This window comes from Onychomys torridus, chromosome 7 (assembly GCF_903995425.1).
Source record: "Onychomys torridus chromosome 7, mOncTor1.1, whole genome shotgun sequence".
In the NCBI taxonomy this organism is placed as follows: Eukaryota; Metazoa; Chordata; class Mammalia; order Rodentia; family Cricetidae; genus Onychomys; species Onychomys torridus.
The window spans coordinates 112,866,503-112,884,886 of NC_050449.1; the positions used below are offsets into that span (position 1 = coordinate 112,866,503).

Consider the following 18,384-nt stretch of genomic DNA (forward strand, 5'->3'; position numbering starts at 1 on the left):
CACACACACACACACACACACACACACACACGTGACACTGGAGCCAGTTTGGTGACTTTAACCAACAGCAGCAGAACCCCTTTAAAAGCATGATTTATTGCCATACTTGGAGTCAGACCCCAGCAGTAGGTAGATTTACCCCTCAGCTGGCCTGAATGGTTCATTTTGGACCAGTGCAGACTGAGAAACTGCTGAAGAATGAACTTGTAGATCCTGGGGTCAGTCCCAAAACCTCGTGGCAATTAGTTGTACTGAAGGGTTGTGCTGCTTCTTTAAGTGGCTGTTCTGGTTCCTCAGACCCCATTGGTCGGCCTTCCAAAATGTGGTGCTTGGAGCCTGGGAGTGAGCACCAGCTTTCCCAGCTCTAGGCAGGGGCCATCCCAGTGCTTCTGGGAGAACATCCTGGCCGGGTGGTTTTCGGAACTACTTAGCTCTAGGATGTGACTCTCCTGAAAAAGGACTGTGAAGAAAAGCCAGGGACTGGCCTGAGTCTAAAGACACCGTTTCAGTAGCCAAATCCCCCACACATGCCCTACTGTGCCCAAGTCTACAGAAGCTTCCTTCTGGATCCCTCCTGGCTCTAGAATTCTGTGGTTCCATATGTGTCGTGACACATGTTACTATGGACAGTGGTATCACCTATCATTTCCTGATAGGAATATCATTTATAATACTGCTTCTTGAAGACCCAAGTTAGTAGACTCTTGCATTAGAGACCAATTTGTATATTCATTGTCCTGGAACATCTTAATTGATGTTTAGTTTATTATCACAAGTAGCTGAGTTCTGTTTTATTTTTATAAGAGGGTCTTAGCCCAGCAGACCTCTCCCATATATGTAATGGGCATGGATATTTTACTAAGTTAATAAGAAACTAATGTCAGGACTTGAAAGATGGCTCCACAGTTAAGAGCACTGGCTATTCTTCCAAAGGATCCAAGTTCAATTCTCAGTACTCACATGGTGGCTGACAATGTCTATAACTCCAGTTCCAGGGTACCTAATACCCTCTTCTGGTCTCTGTGAGCACCAGGCAGGCATGTGGTATACAAACATGGGTGCAGACAAAACACTCACACACATAAAACATATTATTGAAGGAGGAACACATGGCTCACCGGTTCCACATGGACCTAGAATCCCAGTTAGTTCTGGAGACAGAGCTCCATTGACCGTTGTCTCTGAGATTCTCAGATGTAAGGTGCTGGTGATGACATTTCTGTTGACACCTTGCTGTTGATCTCAAGTATCACTATCCACGTGTGCCTCGCCTTTATGAAGTGAGTCACCATCACATGAAGACACCAGGTGGCTTTTTATATCAGAAGCATGTCTTTAGTGTGGTACTGGTGAACAGAGTGTTAGATGGTAGATAGATACTGCTCTGCCTGTCAAGGAATTAACACGCCTCATTTCTAGTCTGTGTAACTACCTCTGTAGGGAAACAGAGATCCAAGCCATCCAGCTCTTACCCATAGTGCTTGAGCAGGTGAGGTTTCCCTTCACTCAGCGTCATCCACGCCCAGTGGGTCCTGCGGTGCAACAGAGGGACCACCATTGGGCGGGTAGGCAGAGTTCTGGCACTGCCCCCTTATAGGGGCTTCAGAACAGTTTTCCCTGAGGCAAACATTAACTGAGAATGAGAAAAATCTTTTCCAGACCTCCAGTGCAGGCGCAGGCCTTCACCCTCTGTGAAACACAGGGGTTGTTGGAAAAGCTCCCTCTCTCTCTCTCTCTCTCTCTCTCTCTCTCTCTCTCTCTCTCACACACACACACACACACACACACACACACACACACACACAAACACACACACACACACACCACACACACACACACACACACACACACACACACACACACACACACACCACACACCAGCAGGAGAAGGAGGCACAGGACAGGTAGGATTTGAAGAGAGAACCATACATGCTCTCAGAGCTTCTAAATAAGCTAAACCTCAGATCCCTGGCTTGGGACCCTTGTTCTACAGAAGCCCCAAAACAAGATGCCCTGGGGAGGTGGGATGATGGGACATCAGAGGGACAGGAAGGAAGGAGCACCTTGGACAAAGCTAGCCAGAAATCTTTTCTGAGTTAGGAAAACACAAAGCAAGCGAGTTGTCATCTGACTTCCACAAGTGCACCGTGGCATGTGTGCATCCATATTCTCACACACACACACACACACACACACACACACACACACACAGCCATAATAATAATAAAACATATTTTGAAATAAATTTTAAATGCAAGTTACAGTAGAGTGAGGCCCCTTTTGACTGACACACCTGATGATTAACAATAACAGTAGTGACGTTGGAGAGTTCAGGAAAGCAAGCAGCACGACACACAAAACGGTGTCAGCATTTATTAGCAGTGTGGTGACTTGTTACTCAGAACAATCTAAGTGCACATGACCAAGGACTCGGGAATTGTTCTTCAGTCATTTAACACCGACCCAGGATGGATTCTAGGGCAGTTCATCAGGTACTGTGTATATGTTGGAAGCAACCTAAGTATCCAGCAGGGGGCCTTAGGGACGTGGAAGCTGAGGTCCAGAAGGCAGATGGACAGTGCTGCCAGAGCTGGATCAAGATGATGAATGAGTGTGATCCTGGCAAGCTGAGGTTTTGTGGTGTGCACCATGCCTTTGTTTCCTCCTCCATCTCCCCTTTTCTTCATTCTCCGCTTTTCCTCCTCCTCCTCATCCTTTTCTCTATTCCTTCTCTCCTTCTTCTTTTACACACCCCCCACCCCGAATCAACTACAAGACTATCTTGTCTTCTGAAAGTGAGAGTGTAGAGGAGTTAGGATTTCAAGCTTGTAGACAGGGTTATGGAAACAACTGGAAGAAACAAGAAGGTCCCAGGGGCAGCTGGGCTCCTGGGTGGAGTGGATAGGACCTTCACATGAAGTGCGTGCGTGAGAGCACAGCAACCCTGAACTCATATGAATACAGAATGGCAAATCCTTCCTGTCATGGAAGTCTGTAAATCCTTCCTGTGCAAAGGAGAGATCTGTTCATGGCAGTCTGCTCACAAATTACACCATACCCTTTATGTAATTACCCAGCCAGGCCCAGTGGCTCCAGGATCTGTAGAGTCCTCTGTCCCCTCCTGGACTGATGGCCATCAGTCCAGGAGGGGAAAGAGGCAGAAGGGGTGACAGAAAGCTTTGGTGGCCCATAAATGGAGACAGCCTTCTGGGAGATAGATTTCAGTGAATCAGCTCAACTTTATTCCAAAGTATAAGGAATATATAGGATTGAAGAGCCTGGGGACAAACCCTAATTTGCATGAAGTGGCCGTTCCTATCACAAGGCTTAGTCTGTGGCAGTGGGGACCTACGGCAGAGCCCCTAGCACAAGTCTTGTAGCAGGGATCTGTGCCACGGGTCAAGCTAAAGATGGACCAGGCATCTGGTCTAGAGATAGGCATCTGGTTTAGAGACAGCTTCTAGAAAAGGGCAGAGAGAGAGTAGGAGGCTTGCTGGGAAGGAAAGGAATTCCATATTGCCGAGCTTGGAGAAAGCTGTCAGGCTATGGCAGACTGTGACCTCTGGCCAGCCAGCAATGTATTCCAACAGGGGTTTACATTGAACCCCCATTTCAAGAGTTTCTAATGAAGCCATGAATTCTTCTGTGAGCTAAAGATTACATATGAATCTCAGACAGGACTGGGGGCATGGAGGGAAGAAAAGGGGGCTAATTCCAACCATAATAAGAGCAAAGAAAAAATGTGAAGTTAAAACTTAACAAGAAAACTGCAGATCTCTAAGAAATGTGCTGGAAAGAGAGGCAGCTTAGAGATGACTTCTTTCAAAATTAGGTTAGAAGTTCAATGTAATTCAGAACAGGAACTCAAACCAGATGTTAACATCCCCCAGTTCTCCCAACATCAAAATCATTGATAGAAGAAAGTCAAAAACAGTGTAGAGATGTTCAGAAGAATGAAGGAGGCTGGAGAGGATCACCTAGTAAGACATGGTGTATCTGCTGTAAAGTCACAGTAACCAGATCCATGAGGTGTTAGGAAATCATCAAGAAGTAGAGCCCAAAATATATTAAATTTAAATCACTTTATTTCATGATTTCTACTCATTCCCCACCCTTAACTGAGAAAAAGATGCTGTGAGGCTTTTTAACATGCAGGGGGGAGGGCTGTGGTACACACACACACACACACACACACACACACACACACACACACACACACACACACACACACACACACTATGGCACACATATAGAGATAGACTTGCAGCAATTAGCTCTCTCTGTGTGAGTCCCAAGGAACAAACTCAAGTCATCAGGTTTAACAGCAAGCCTCTGTACCTACTGAGCCATCTCACTGAATTAAGAGCCATAATGGTTTTTTTTTTTTGGTTTTTTTGGTGTTATGGTTGTGTTGTTGTTGTTGTATCAGGTAATGAGAACTTGTTCACTTGTTTAGGAAGGGTGTGGAGGACACGGAGGGGAACACACTCAGACTGATAAAAGAATGAATGTGTACCCACATTGCAGACCCCAGCAGCAAGCAAAGGCAGCAACAAAATGGAGATGGCTGACTTCCTCTGTGAGGAGAGGGGACCAAAGTTGGAGGTTCAATCCCCACTCATGGACATTTGTTCAGCAAATACTCACTAAGACGTTCTAAGAGCTGTAATGCATTGTGGGTAAAAGGGGACTGCTTCCTGGTTGGTGAACTTACCCTGTTGGGGGAGCTCTCCAATAACCAGGCAGGCATGGTATGCTTCCAAGAAGAAGCTATAGAATTGAGATGAGGAAATTTAGATAGGAAGTCCAGAGGATGGGTGCTGGACAGCAAGAACCTCTGGCCAAGTGGGTTGAACTGAGCTCGGGAAGGAACAGAACAAGGGCCAGGCAAAGATACCCAGGAAGGGTCAGGCTGGGAAGTAACAAGGTCACCCAGGCTGCTCTGGCCACATCCTTACCCACTGAATATAGAGGGTGACTTTTCAGCCACCCTGGGTTTCTGCACCTACCTTGGTGGTGGTGTGGCTACTGTGAGCGATACAGAAACCTTAACAATCAGTTTCAATCACGGGTGACAGAGCAGCTGTCACACACAAGCAAGACAGATCAGTGGCCATGGTCACCTACTGGGCCAGAGAAGAAATTCCTGCCTGCTCTTCACCTGCCTGAGATGGCCAGGTCAAGGATAACAGCCCCAGCATTGGCCCAGTGGTTAAGAGTCCATGTGTACTGCTCCTGTCAAGGACCTGAGTTTGGTTCCCAGCACACACATTTGGTGGCTCACAACTGCCTATAATTCAAGCTCCAAGAGTTCTGACTCCCCCTTGTGGGTTCCACAGCACCCCTGCACTCATGTGTTCATATTCACACATGGACACACACACATACATAATTAAAAATAGATCTTTCTTAATTTTTAAAAAAGAACAAGCTGGATAGTGCCTGAAGAACTCCAGCTAAGGTTGTCCTCTGGCGTGCATGCACGCGCGCGCGCACACACACACACACAACACACACACACACAAACAAACAAATGCACGCACACCTGCACACACCCCTTGGTTCTTCCTAGAAGTCAGCGCTCCTCTGATCTCTGATATGTGTGGTTGTATCTGCTTATTACATGTGCTAATTTATTAAGATTGTGTCCCAACTGTGTCACACAGTTTTGTACTTCTGTCTTTCATGAAGTCTCTTCAGAGGCATGGGTCTGTCGGAGGAGCGCATTTTCATGGGTTTTTGGAGGTACTGCCAAGGCCCTTATGTTCATGAGAACTGAAACACACATTCTCTCTGCTCTTTGTGGGGACATGTGGAGTATCTTTGGAAAGGAGACAAACCCATGAAATTCAGGCATTTTGGGGGCCAGTTTCCTTGCTTCTCGCTGTGTTAGTTGAAAGCATTTCACAGACAGCACCTGCAATTTGAGGCAGAAAGTGATGGGCAGATTCTGGGTCTAGGTTCTGCTGTGGTGTGCACTCTTTTTCTCTAAGGTGAGTGTGTACTGCTCAGCACTGGTGGGCTCAGGCCAGGAGTGCATCCCTGGATAGCTCTCAGCTGTGTTGTGTGGCTTGGTCTCGCCCTGGCCTTGTTGATGGAGGCTGTAGAAAGACAGGGGTTCCCTCCCCTTGACCCTTCTTTGGTTCATCTTTTGCTCACTGACCTGACTGCCCCTCAGAATTTTTTAAATTAATTTTAATTTTATGTGTGTGAGTAGTTACTTGTACATAAGTGCACCATATATGTGTTGGGTGCCCGTGGAGGCCAGAAGAGGGTGTTGGATCTGACGGGACTGGTGTTGCAGGCAGTTATGAACCACTGGTTAGGTGCTGATGCCCAGGAGTGAGAGTTCTTAACTGGTGAGTGGCGAGCTATCTCTCCAGCCCTGCGTCACTTTCTGCAAACACTGGGTCCAGAAACCTCTACCCATGGACACTGGAGTGGCGGGATGGTGGGAAGGACACCAGCTTTGGGGACCAGGATTTCTAGGCTCACATTCCTCCTCTTTAAAGATGGGATGAAAATATCAGCCTCGTAGGGTGAAGGCTGAAGGCTGGACATGTCTACTAGACTATTCTGAATTCTGTCTCGTGTGCTTCCTTTTTGGAAATCAAATTGCTCTTTCCTCTTTCTTTATGAAATGATATTAGCAAAGTCATTATTTGCAAGGATTGCTGATACATAGAAATATCTGGTGCCAAGAATGAAACTCTCTCTCCCTCCCTCTCGCTCTCCCTCTCCCTCTGTGTGTATGTGTTTGCATCTCTCTGTCCCTGCATCTTTGTCTCTCTCTGTCTCTGCTTCTGTGTCTGTCTGTCTCTCTCTCATGTGTGTGTCTGCATCTCTCTCTGTATCTGTCTCTCTCTTTGTCTCTGTCTCTCTCTGTCTCTCTGTCTCTCTCTGTCTCTCTGTCTCTCTCTCTCTCTCTCTCTCTCTCTCTCTCTCTCGTGTGTGTGTGTGTGTGTGTGTGTGTGTGTGTGTGTGTGTGTGTGTGTTTCTTCAGGTCCTGTCTACCCTGATTTTTTGAACAGAGCACCTCCTTGACCTGGGGCTTGCCCATTAAGCCACGCTGGCTGTCCAGCAAGCCCAGAGGATCTGCCTGTCTCCACTCCCCAGTAGGGGTTACACACCTGATTTTACCTAAGTGATTTTTTGGGATCGAACTTAGGTTTGTATTAGTAGGGCAAGTATTAGTTACCTGATCCATCATCTCCTGAGGCTCCGCTATGTGACTCTCACAGGTCAGCCTCAGCCTTGCTGTCATCTGTGGGTGAGTCAGGACGCAGCATCTCCACAAACCTTTCACTACTTTATTAATGAATGACTGCGGCTGAGAGGCCTCAGAGTGTCCGGCCCTCCTGCCCCTCTGCCACTGTGGTTCTGCTGAGGGCTTTCCCTGCAGGTCACCTCTGCATCCTGTGTGTGAGCTTCTCTGCCACATCGGTTGTGTGGCACCCATGGTGGATTTTGATATTTCTGTGGGGCTGCAACATAGCCTGAATCCTAGGAGCAAACCCTTGGGCTCTCAGAGGTGACATCGATCCTGGGTCCCCAAGAGTGTACCTCCAAGCAGACACATCTCATGGTGAATCAGCAACTTAAATCACCAGCCTCACCTAAGCTAAGGCATGCTGGGATTCCATTTACATTCCTTAAGGGAATCATGGGTGTGTACTGGGCCCACAATACATTCATTGTTCTAATTTATCCCATTCTACTTCTTTGATTGCCAAAAGGTTGGGTTTGGGTACACATTTGTCTGCTCTTTTTATTCCAACTGTTGTTCCGGTGACCACAAGTGTCTGTGGGGCCAGCCTCCCTGGTCTGAGGAGCCCCCTCTTCATGAGTTGACCACCTGCATGTGTTTGCCTCTTCCTTGTCTGATGCCAAGACAGTTGAGTTTGATCCATCTTATAACTAATGCCTGGAGGGATGTAGGTGGCTATAATGATGCACCATTTCTGGGCTCTCAAATCCTGCTTTGTTTCTTACATTCAGCCTGTTCTCCAGAGTCATGTATAACAGATGCTAAAGAAGGCCTTAGCTTTTTATTCCTGCTGAAAACAGGGCTCCCTGCCAGCCACTCCGAACATCTACCTCTCTTCATCAAAACCCTATCCAATGCTAAGAATAACTTTTATGGCAAGCTTTCGGAAAGTCATCTTGATTGGTCACTCTACACCAGGCAGTGACAGAATGTTTGCACAAGGAGCAGAGTTAGCTATAGAAGTCCCTGATGGCTCTGACTAAGCCAGTGAGTGACCAGAGATGGGGCCAGGTGTCCTGCTCCTCTCATTAAGGACAGCCCATTAAGTTCCTGTTAGCTCAATTTCCCCCACCTCAGGTCTAAGTAAATGGACCACTTCCAGGTCATCAACAGGGGAGTTGCACATAGATTCCCGCTTGCACTTCCCAGTGGGCATCAACTGGAACTCCAAACAACAGAATTTCTTTTGTTAGTACCATTGGTTTTGGTTTGATTTAGGTCATTTTCCTCAGCTGGAGTCTACTTCCTTCTGATGTGGTCCAGGTCTTTAAACCCTTGACCTGGCAAGTGAAATGTGAGACACACACACACACCCCCAACCCCAACAGAGAAAACCCACCTCAAACTGCATGGCAAGTAAGTCCACCCTGGAGGGCCAGGACAGTGAGTTAGTGTGACAGGCAGTCAGGGGTGGGGTCAAGGCAGGCCAGGGGCAAGGATTTGTTCCATTCCATTCACTGCCTCACCCTCAAAGCTCTGAACCCTCTGCTGCCTTTGTTGAAGGGGAAGTGTTGCCCAAAGCCTCTAATGAGGCAGAACCAGAAGTAGAATCCATTCCAAGGAGCAGCTTTTTCCAAAATCAAGCCTGGGGGCTGGGGGATTGCTCAGTGGTTAAAATGTTTGCCACACACACAGCAAATGTGAGGACTGGGGTTTGAATGCCTAGAAGTGGACAGAGTGACCTTCCTGTAACTCCAGCTTCCAGAAGCTGGACACAAGAGATCCCCAGAACACGCAGAGTAGAGAAACTGGGAGACCCTGCCTGGGTGGATAAGGTGGAGAGCACGTGGTCAAGAAAGATTCCCGGTGTCAACCTTGGGCCTCTGCAGACATGTACAACATGGGGTGGGGTTCTGAAAAGCAGTTGACCTCCTCTTTAGACTCAGTGATCTGTCACAGGACCAGCCATAGCTACAAGAGAAGCTAGGAGATACTGCTTCCTGTTTACCCTGAGAGAGGAGAACAAGGGAGGCTGGCTTGAGCGCTATGTGTGAGCTAGCACACAGCACCTGCCAAGCCTCAGAAGAGTTCTTTTTTGGTGCTCTCGTTGTAGGGATGACTACATTAAGTTCTAGAACTAAGGAGTGGCCTGGCAAAGGTCCCAAATAGACAAAGCTAGAGTCTGGCCAGGTCTCCTAACTTCACACTGTAGATGCTATTTCATATGGTTGTGAATAAAGTGATATTGAGAAAATAAGATATCATCTAGGAAACAAAGTAATTGATAATAAAGACAAAGCACAGATAGCTTCCCCTCAAGCTCTGCCTCCTCCCTCCATCCCTGTGACCCTGGGGTCATTCACTCTAAGTCACCAAAGCAAAGCTGAGTCACACCAGCCCTCTTCTAGGTTCCCTGGTGCTATGTAAATTCTTTTATTTTCTAGATTTAGCCTGTTTAGTGTGTATGAATGTTTTGCCTGTGCCCAGAGAAGTCAGAAGAGGGTATTGAATCCCCTGAAACTTTACAGATGATTGGGAGCTACCATGTAGGTGCTGGATGTTGAACCCTGGTCCTGTTAAGAGCAGCCAGTACTCTTAACCACTAAGCTATCTCTTCAGATTTCTTGATTTCTTTAACATCCTACCCTTTCAGTAGGGGTGTGTGTGTGTGTGTGTGTGTGTGAGAGAGAGAGAGAGAGAGAGAGAGAGAGAGAGAGAGAGAGAGAGAGAGAGAGAATGTATGTTATTACAGACTTGACCTCATGATGGGTGCCAGGATAATGTAGAATTTCTGTGTCTTTGTTAATGTGCTGTTCTTGTCTTCTGTCCCCTTCTGTTATTGGACCAAACAGAAGTGTTCTGCTGTTTCTCTCTGCAACATCTCCACAGAAGTCCTGAAGGTCATCAATGCTACTGAGGAGCTGATTGCAGAGTCTGCAGGGCCCTGGGAGATCCCCCCAGTACCAGCTGACAGAGACATGGGGATGTTTCCTCTTGGGACAGACCAAGTGAGACTGGACAAGCAGCTAACTGCCTTGGAAGAAAACGTAAGAGGGTCTGAATGTGCTAGTGAGGGTGAGCGTGCATGGAGGGGAGAGAATAGTAGCTGCTCCTATGTAGCTCATGCAAGGACGTGAACCACCACTGTGGCTAGTGTGTCCTTTGGGAAGGGCTGAGGCAGGGCTTCCCAGAAGCAAGGATCAAATCAGGAATTAACAAGTGACTATGAGGAAGAGGGATGGGGGGCAAAGCTTAAGAGGGAATCATCTGCTTTGTGTTCATTGTCAATTATGTTAGCTGTGAAATGGTGTCTGCAATATGGTCCCAAGAGTGCCTTCTGTATGAGGAATTAGACCTGACGAGATTCTAGCTCTGTGTGTTATAGAGCTTGGCCAGGTCATCTTCCCTAAGGAAGATGGTGCAGGGATGGTGTAGGAGGCGAGAAGCCAGTGCAGCTTCAGCCTGATGCTGCAGAGAACTCCCAGGTGGGAGCTGCATCTTGGACCTGGACTTCTCCAAAGCCAGCCAATGCTTCCTTCCTTCTGTACACAGGTTGAATGTCTTCCAAGGTGGTCCTCTTGGGGGAACTGAGACGTAGGGAGTCAGTGCCTAGTGAGGCTTTGGGGATAGGGAGGGTGCTGAAGAAAAAGTTAGAGGCTGGGGAGCTTGTCACACAAGTGCAAGGAGGTTAGGTCTCCAGAAATCCACAAAAATGTCAGGTAGATGTAGTGGTATACACATAATTCCAGCCTGTAATTCAGAAGGCAGAGACAGGGGTCCCCAAGTAAGCTGGCTAGCAAAACTAGCTAGCTTGACAAGTTCTGGGTTTGGTTCAGAGACCCTGCCTCAGTGAATAAGGCAGAAGGAATTCAACCTTGGGCCCCCACATATGTGTGTATTCACACACACATGCAAAACATGTGCACACATATAGACACAGAAATGGAGAAAGAAAAGAATATTCAGTGGTGTATGCTAGAGTAGAGAGAGGCTTTCTTCAGGACATGTGTCAGGTAGGCATAGAGACCTTGGCAACAAAGTCGTGTGCTGGAGAAGAGATTGATATGACCCTGATATGACCTGGGTGAGTAGGAATTGATAGTTGAGTAGCAGAGAGGGGGTTTGTAGTGGAATTTTTTTCTTTGGGCCGCCAACCAGCTCCCAAATAAAGACACAGAGACTTATCATTAATTATGAATTCTCGACTTAGCTTGGGCTTGTCCCACTGGCTCTTTTAACTTAATTTAACCTGTTTCTCTTCATCTGCACTTTGCCTGGGACTTTTAACCTTTCTTAATTCTGTATGTCCTACTTTCCTGCTTCCTCTGTGTCTGTCTATCTGGCCCCTGGCATCTCTTTTTCTTCCTCACACCCCATCCCCCAGCCTAAATTCCTCCTCCTACTTACTTAGAGTCCCGCCTATACGCCTCCTTACTGTTGACCATTCAGCTTTTTATTAGACCAACTGGTGGCCTTAGGCAGGCAAGGTGAAAACAGCAACACATCTTTACATAATTAAACAAATGCAACACACCTTTGCATAGTTAAACAAATGTTCTGCAGTGGGGTGAGGAGATAGAAAATGCCCAAAGAAAACTTAAGGAATGATCAAGCAAACCTAACCAGATTCCTGCTGAAGACAGGCCAGGGTGGTGCAGGCGTCATATGAGGACAAGAGGAAGGCAGAAACCTGAGGAGATGGGTGATCCGCTGTCAGGGACAGGCTTCCGGTCAAAATGACTGGGCAGAATTCTTTAGATAGAATTTGATCTAAAAGCTTCACAGGTGAGTCTGGGCATGGTTCTGAGCCTCCACTAAAATGTGGGCAACCAAGACTCTTTGTTGAGGGGAGTATGTGGAAAAGCGACCACATACTGACCACATACTAAAAAGTGGCCGAGTGGAGAGCCAGATAGAGTCCTCCCACTGCTGGATGAGGGTAGCTGCTAGAAGCACCTCGGTTCAGGGCTGGGGATCTCTCCATGTGTGAAGTGTTTACTGTGCAAGCATAGAGACCTGAGTTACATACGCTGAAGTCACAGAAAACCCAGACATGGTGGCATATTGTAATCCTAGAGACAGGCAGACACCTGGGGCTTGTTAGTCAGTAAGCCTAGCTGGGTAAGTTCCTGGTCAGAGACACAGTCTCAAAATTCAAGACAGATAGTAACTGAGAAGTAATAACCCAGGCTGCCCTCTTGTACGTGCATGTACACACACACACACACACACACACGCACGCACGCACGCACGCACGCACGCATGCAAACACACTGACAGTAGTCATCTTTTTCTTATTTTATTTAGAACAAGGACAGCACACCTTTCTTCTAAAACCATATTGGAAACTACATGGCCTGTGTGCACTTCCATGATATCGAATGATTATGTTGTTATTTTGTTGGAGTGGGGAGGGCTCACTAGTATTTTCAGTTCAAAACATGTCCACTTATCCATTGATGCAGGATGTCAGGATCCCCAGATAGATATGGGGTTTCTAGGCTGGGTCTGCAGCCAACCGCTCCCTTCTTCAGCCCAACTCCAGCTCTGTCCCATCCCCCAGAATGAACTACCTGCTCCTCTCCCCCTCCCCCTCCTCCATCCTTCTTCCAGCTTTTCACCTCTCACCTCAGAAGAGAAGGACACCCGTGCTCCTTTGAATTCTATAAGATGTTGAGTAAGAAAAGGAAAGATTCTTCCCCCACATCTCTCTAATCCAGCAGATCACAGATCAGGGAGGGCACTCTGACCTGTAGTCCCCAGCCCCAGGATGGAATTCAGCTGAGCAGCAGGAAAAGGCAGGGCTGGCTCAGCCCCTGGCTGCAGCTGGTTTAATTAAATCATGGCTTTTGTTGGTCTGCGCTGCAAAAAGTGCATTTCATCCCTCACCCCTCTCTGCCTGTGTGCCCAGGACTCTCAGATAAAAAAGGACATTCTGTTTTGAATATTCGCCCTTGGAGATGCTTCTGAGGCTGTGAAGGCTACCAGATAGAACTCGGAAACACCACTCTTAGTGTCTAATCGCCTGTTTTGCTCAATGGCTTGTTAACTTATCTGATGAGAGGAGAACAGGGGGATTTAAAGTCCCGTGGTCTCTGTTGCATTAGCTCTGTGGACTCTGCTCTTGTCTCCCCTAAAGTCTAGACCACTCCGGCGCTCCCCTCACCCTCCTTAGCTGCATATGGTGGGAGCTCAGTTCCTTGGGCAGAAAACCAGGGTCTCTGGTATTTACAACTACTTCTAAAAAGAGTCCAGCTGTGTCTACAGGGGTCTAGCTGGGAGGGGAGGGATTTGAAAAGAGGTGTTAACTGAGATGTGGGCAAAGTTGAGAGGTACCAGAGGGCTGAAAGAATAGGAATAGAGGAAGCTGTACTACCCCTAGGTGGTACAGCCAGAGCTGAGGAGAGCTGGAGCCTGGAAGAGTGTCTCCACCAGTGGAAGCTAGAACCGGAGAGTGGGCTCCAGCATGACTTTAATGCTCCTTTGCCTTTAACTTCTTGTGGTGTCTCCACATGTTGACCAGGGAGACATGGCCATGCGTGTCTTCACCTCATTTCCTGTTGGTGTGATAGCATACCCCAGCAAGAGCAACTTAAGGGAAAGAGAGTTTATTCTACTCATGATTCCAGGTTACAGCCCATCATTGTGGGGAAGTCACAGTGCAGGAATTTGAAATAGCCCATCACCTGACATCCACAGTCAAGAACAGAGAGCAGTAAATGAATGCATCCATGCTGGTGCTCAGCTCATTTTCTCAACTCTTGTCCAATCCAGGATCCCTACCTAGGGAGTGGTGCCTCCCACAGTGGGCGGGTCTTCCCACTGATCAAGATAATCCCTCACTGAGATTCCCTTCCCAGAGGCTCAGGACAGAGGACTCAACAGGTAGAGCACTGGCTGCTCTTCCAGAGGACCTAGGTTCTATTCCCAGCACCCACACACCAGCATCACAACTGCCCAGTTCCAAGGAATCTGACTCCCTCTTCTGTCCTCTGCACTGTGCACACATGGAGCACTTAATGTATATGCAGTCAAAACACGTATACACATAAAATAAAAACAAATAAATCTTACAAAACAACAAACAAAACCTAGCCATCACATGAAGCCAGCCAAACAGGAAAGACCAGAGAAGTGAAGGGCAGAAATGGATCTGAAATGATCTCTAGCAGAGAGCAGCTAGTCTGGCCATTCTAACACCTGCAGTGTGAGCAGAAGGATGAGCCGCCTCATGATGTTCCTCATGGACAGATGAGTCAGCTCTGTCCCCTCCCACTCCCGTCTCAGGACCTGGCTCATCTACTTTGCTCTAAGACAATGGCACCTTTTACTAACCTTGATTCCACCCCCGACACACACACACATACACACACACACACACACACACACACACACACACACACACACCACACCTATCCCAATTTCCTTTTAGTTTCAGTTCTTGTTGTCCATGTACTACAGCCAGTGGCAGCAGACACAGTAGGAATGCCCAGCTCTGCCACTGAACACAGGATGGAGCAGAGGACATTGTCCTTTCCAAGATTCTCTTGCTGTCCCAAAGCTCTAAAGAGGAGGTGGCCCCAATATTCATGGCAGTCACTGTGGTTACTTGGTAACTATCTGCCCTTCATGAGCAAGGAAAAAAATATTACCATCTGCTCCTCCTCTAAGGTATATTTCATGGAAGCCAAGTCCAACAAGATGCTATGAGGACTAATAAATTGGGGTGGTGTGTTCATTCTGTGAAAACTGAGAACCATACATAGGAGACTCAGTAGGCTGGGGTGATGGTGGGGTGATGGTGGAGCCGGGGCGATGGTGGAGCTGGGGGGATGGTGGAGCCGGGGGGATGGTGGGGTGATGGTGGAGCCGGGGTGATGGTAGAGCCGGGGTGATGGTAGGGCTGGGGTGATGGTGGAGCTGGGGTGATGGTGGAGCCGGGGGGATGGTGGGGTGATGGTGGAGCCGGGGTGATGGTAGGGCTGGGGTGATGGTGGAGCTGGGGTGATGGTGGAGCCGGGGGGATGGTGGGGTGATGGTGGAGCCGGGGTGATGGTAGGGCTGGAGTGATGGTGGAGCTGGGGGGATGGTGCGGCTAGGTGATAGCTCAATGGGGTAAGTGTTAATCCCACAGAATGAGAGTAAAGACCACCACCCAAATTAGACAAATGTATATCAAGCTTTATTATATGTGTACAATATAGCCAACCTGATGACTGCCTCTCCCTAAATTCAGGATTTAAGAGGTCAACTCCAAACATAGAAGAAGTGGGATTTTATAGCCCCAAAACTGCAAGGCTAGGGGACTTCCAAGGGTTGGGAGATTTTCAGAGGGATTTTGGTTAGGTAGGAACTTGGCTGAACAGCTCAAAATTATTTGGCAGAACATCTTATCAGGGTGGAGGTCAGAAGTGAGTTAAATTCCATAGGGTGTAGAGCAAGTAAAATTCCAGGAAATGGGTCAAGACCCATACATACACACACTCACACAAAATCACACATACATTCACATATTCACACATGAATATCCACAGGGTAGAGATGGTAAAGGCATAGGACCTGCACCAGCCCTTCCCAGCTCACGTCCAGGCTCCACCTCATCCCAGCTGTGAGGCCAGAGAAGACAGAACATCTTCATATTTAGCACAGTGCTTACAACTGGGTCTATCTTTAGAGTCACCTGAACATTCAAAGAGTTAGTTACATCATGGTCTACAAGAGGACTCAGTGGGTGAAGAGGCTTGCCACCAAGCCTGACAATATGAGTTCAATCCCTAGCACTCATATGTTAGAAGGAAAGAACTGACACCTGCAAGCTACACACACACTCCTCTGACCACACACACACACACACACACACACACACACACACACACACACCCACCCTGTGGCACATACATGTGAACACACAAACACACAAATAAGTAAGTGGAATTTTAAAAATAAGTCCTACAAACCTCTTGCTTAGTCCTTGGCTCGGTACGTATGTCACCATTACCACGACCCTCCTCCGGCCCTTCAAGCCTCATCACTTGAACTGTGCTCAGTGGCAGACCTCTGTCCCTCCCCCTGTGCCAGGAGAGCAGACTGTGAAACACGACCACTCCCACCAGGCTGAGGGCTCGGATCTGTTCCTATTGCTTTGTCTTGGTTGTGATAAAACTATTTTTTAAACACATTAGCAGATAATGGGGTCATTTTGGAGTAGATCCAGCCCTGTGGTGAAGATGTGCATTCCTCTTGTTCCTGGTAAAATGAGTGATCCTGGACATGGCATCAGTGCAGCCACCACTTCCAATTCACCCGGTTTAACCTTTGTCTGTTGCTATGCTTACACAGATCATTTCACATAAATAATTCCAAAATAATCCCATCATGAGTTTATTTCCACTGGATAGCCCCTGTGATAAGTCCCCAGACAGATTTACAGTTCACATTGCTGGTTTTGGCTTGCTGTCTGCTTTCCTAAATGACTTTCCTTGTGCTTGGAGGCTTCTTGCCCTCACCTAAGTGTGAAGTGTTGATAAGCAGGGGCTCCCATCTGCCCCCCCCCCAGTGTTAAGCCCAGTTTTCTCTGGCCCCTTGTTGACTGGCGCCCCATCAAAGAGTCTAGCCAGTCCTTGTCCATTGGGCTCAGAGCTGCCCTGTCTCCACAGGTGTACCTGGCAGCGGGCACCGTGTATGGGCTGGAGGGACAGCTGAGCGAGCTGGAAAACGCTGCCCGCAGCATCCACAGCAGCACAGGCGAGACGGAGCTGGCAGATCTGGAGGACCAGGTGGCTGCAGCTGCAGCACAGGTACACCATGCTGAGCTCCAGGTGAGCCCCCTCCTCTCTGTTCAAGTTGAAGCAGGAAGCTCCCATTTCGTAGACACATTTCAAAGTCATAAGGCCTGCCAGGCCCCATCAGCTCTAGCAGGTTAGCATAGAGGTGGCCACCTATAGCAAAAGACTCTAGCAAACCTTTTGTTTCTTTAAGATTTTTTTTTAAATACATGTGAGTATTTTTCCTGCATGTGTGTATGTGCACCATGTGCAGGATTGGTCAGACGTCATTGGATCCCTTGGAACTGGAATTATGGATGGCTGTGAACCTCCATGTGGGTGCTGGGAGCCAAAGCCCAGGTCCTCTGCAAGAGCAACAAGTGCTCTTAACCAGTGCTCATCTCTGCAGCCCTCAAACCTCTCCTAAAATAGAAAAGGTTCCCTCCCTCCCATAGCAGAGCCTCAGTCCTTATTATCTATCTTGGATTTCCTTTAAGACCTACGCTGATGGTGGAGGAGATGGTTCAACCAGAAAGTGTGTGCAACTAAAACCCGAGGGCCCACGTTCAGATCCCAGCCCCCACACAGAAAGCCAGGAAGCTGACAGGTACTTGTAATCCCAGTGCTGAGAAGGCAGAGGGTGAGCACCCCTGAGGTCCACTGACCAGCCAATCTAGTCAGATCCATGAGCCCTCGGTTCAGCGAGAGATACTCTCCGAAAATGTAAGGTGGAGAAGTGACTGAGGAAGGTGCATGATATCAACCCCTGGCATCCACTATACGTGTGCATACATGTCTGTGCACTCACACACATGTATATACACAAACTTTCACACACACGTGTGTACACATGCACACTCATGCTAGTCTCCTCCCATTTCATTACAAGGCCACACTCTCATACTATGGGTTAGTCCCTGCTGTTTCCCCACCAAGGACTCAGAGCTACACAAGAGCCAGGCACCTTTGTCTGACCTAAAGGAATAACTCCTGACACTTAACAAAAATGGGGTAGGAGCTGGAGAGATAGCTCAGCAACAAAGAGCACATGCTGCCCTTGCAGAGGACCTGGGTTCTGTTCCCAGCTCCCATGTCAGATGCTCACAACTGCTCAGAATTCCAGCTCCAGGGCATTTGGTTCCCTCTTCTGGCCTCCATGGGCACATGCATACACGTGCACAAACCCACACAAAGTACATGTGCATGCATGTGTACCAGGGGCCATATGAGAGGAGCAGCAGGTGGCGATTGAGGCTCAGGGTGTTGAGCCATCAGGAGGCAACCCCTGATGGATAAATATTGGTAAGGCAAGGCCCCCCAAGACCGCAGACCCCAGAATGTCTCCTGCTCCTGCTGTGATCTTGAGTGCTTGCTGTGGCTCTTTCTCTGATATCTGGCATGGTTGAGTCGGGT

General features: G+C 48.1%; 1 protein-coding gene across 3 annotated transcripts in view; it reads left to right on the forward strand.

Moving 5' to 3' along the window:
• Positions 1–18,384, forward strand: part of LOC118586922 (myosin VIIA and Rab interacting protein) — a 153,239-nt gene that overhangs the window by 124,817 nt on the left and 10,038 nt on the right. For all 3 annotated transcript variants that reach the window (XM_036192365.1, XM_036192366.1, XM_036192367.1), the window contains 2 exons: positions 10,060–10,254; positions 16,864–17,025. In XM_036192365.1, the coding sequence (XP_036048258.1) occupies positions 10,060–10,254; positions 16,864–17,025 (357 nt within the window). The remainder of the gene's footprint in view (positions 1–10,059; positions 10,255–16,863; positions 17,026–18,384) is intronic.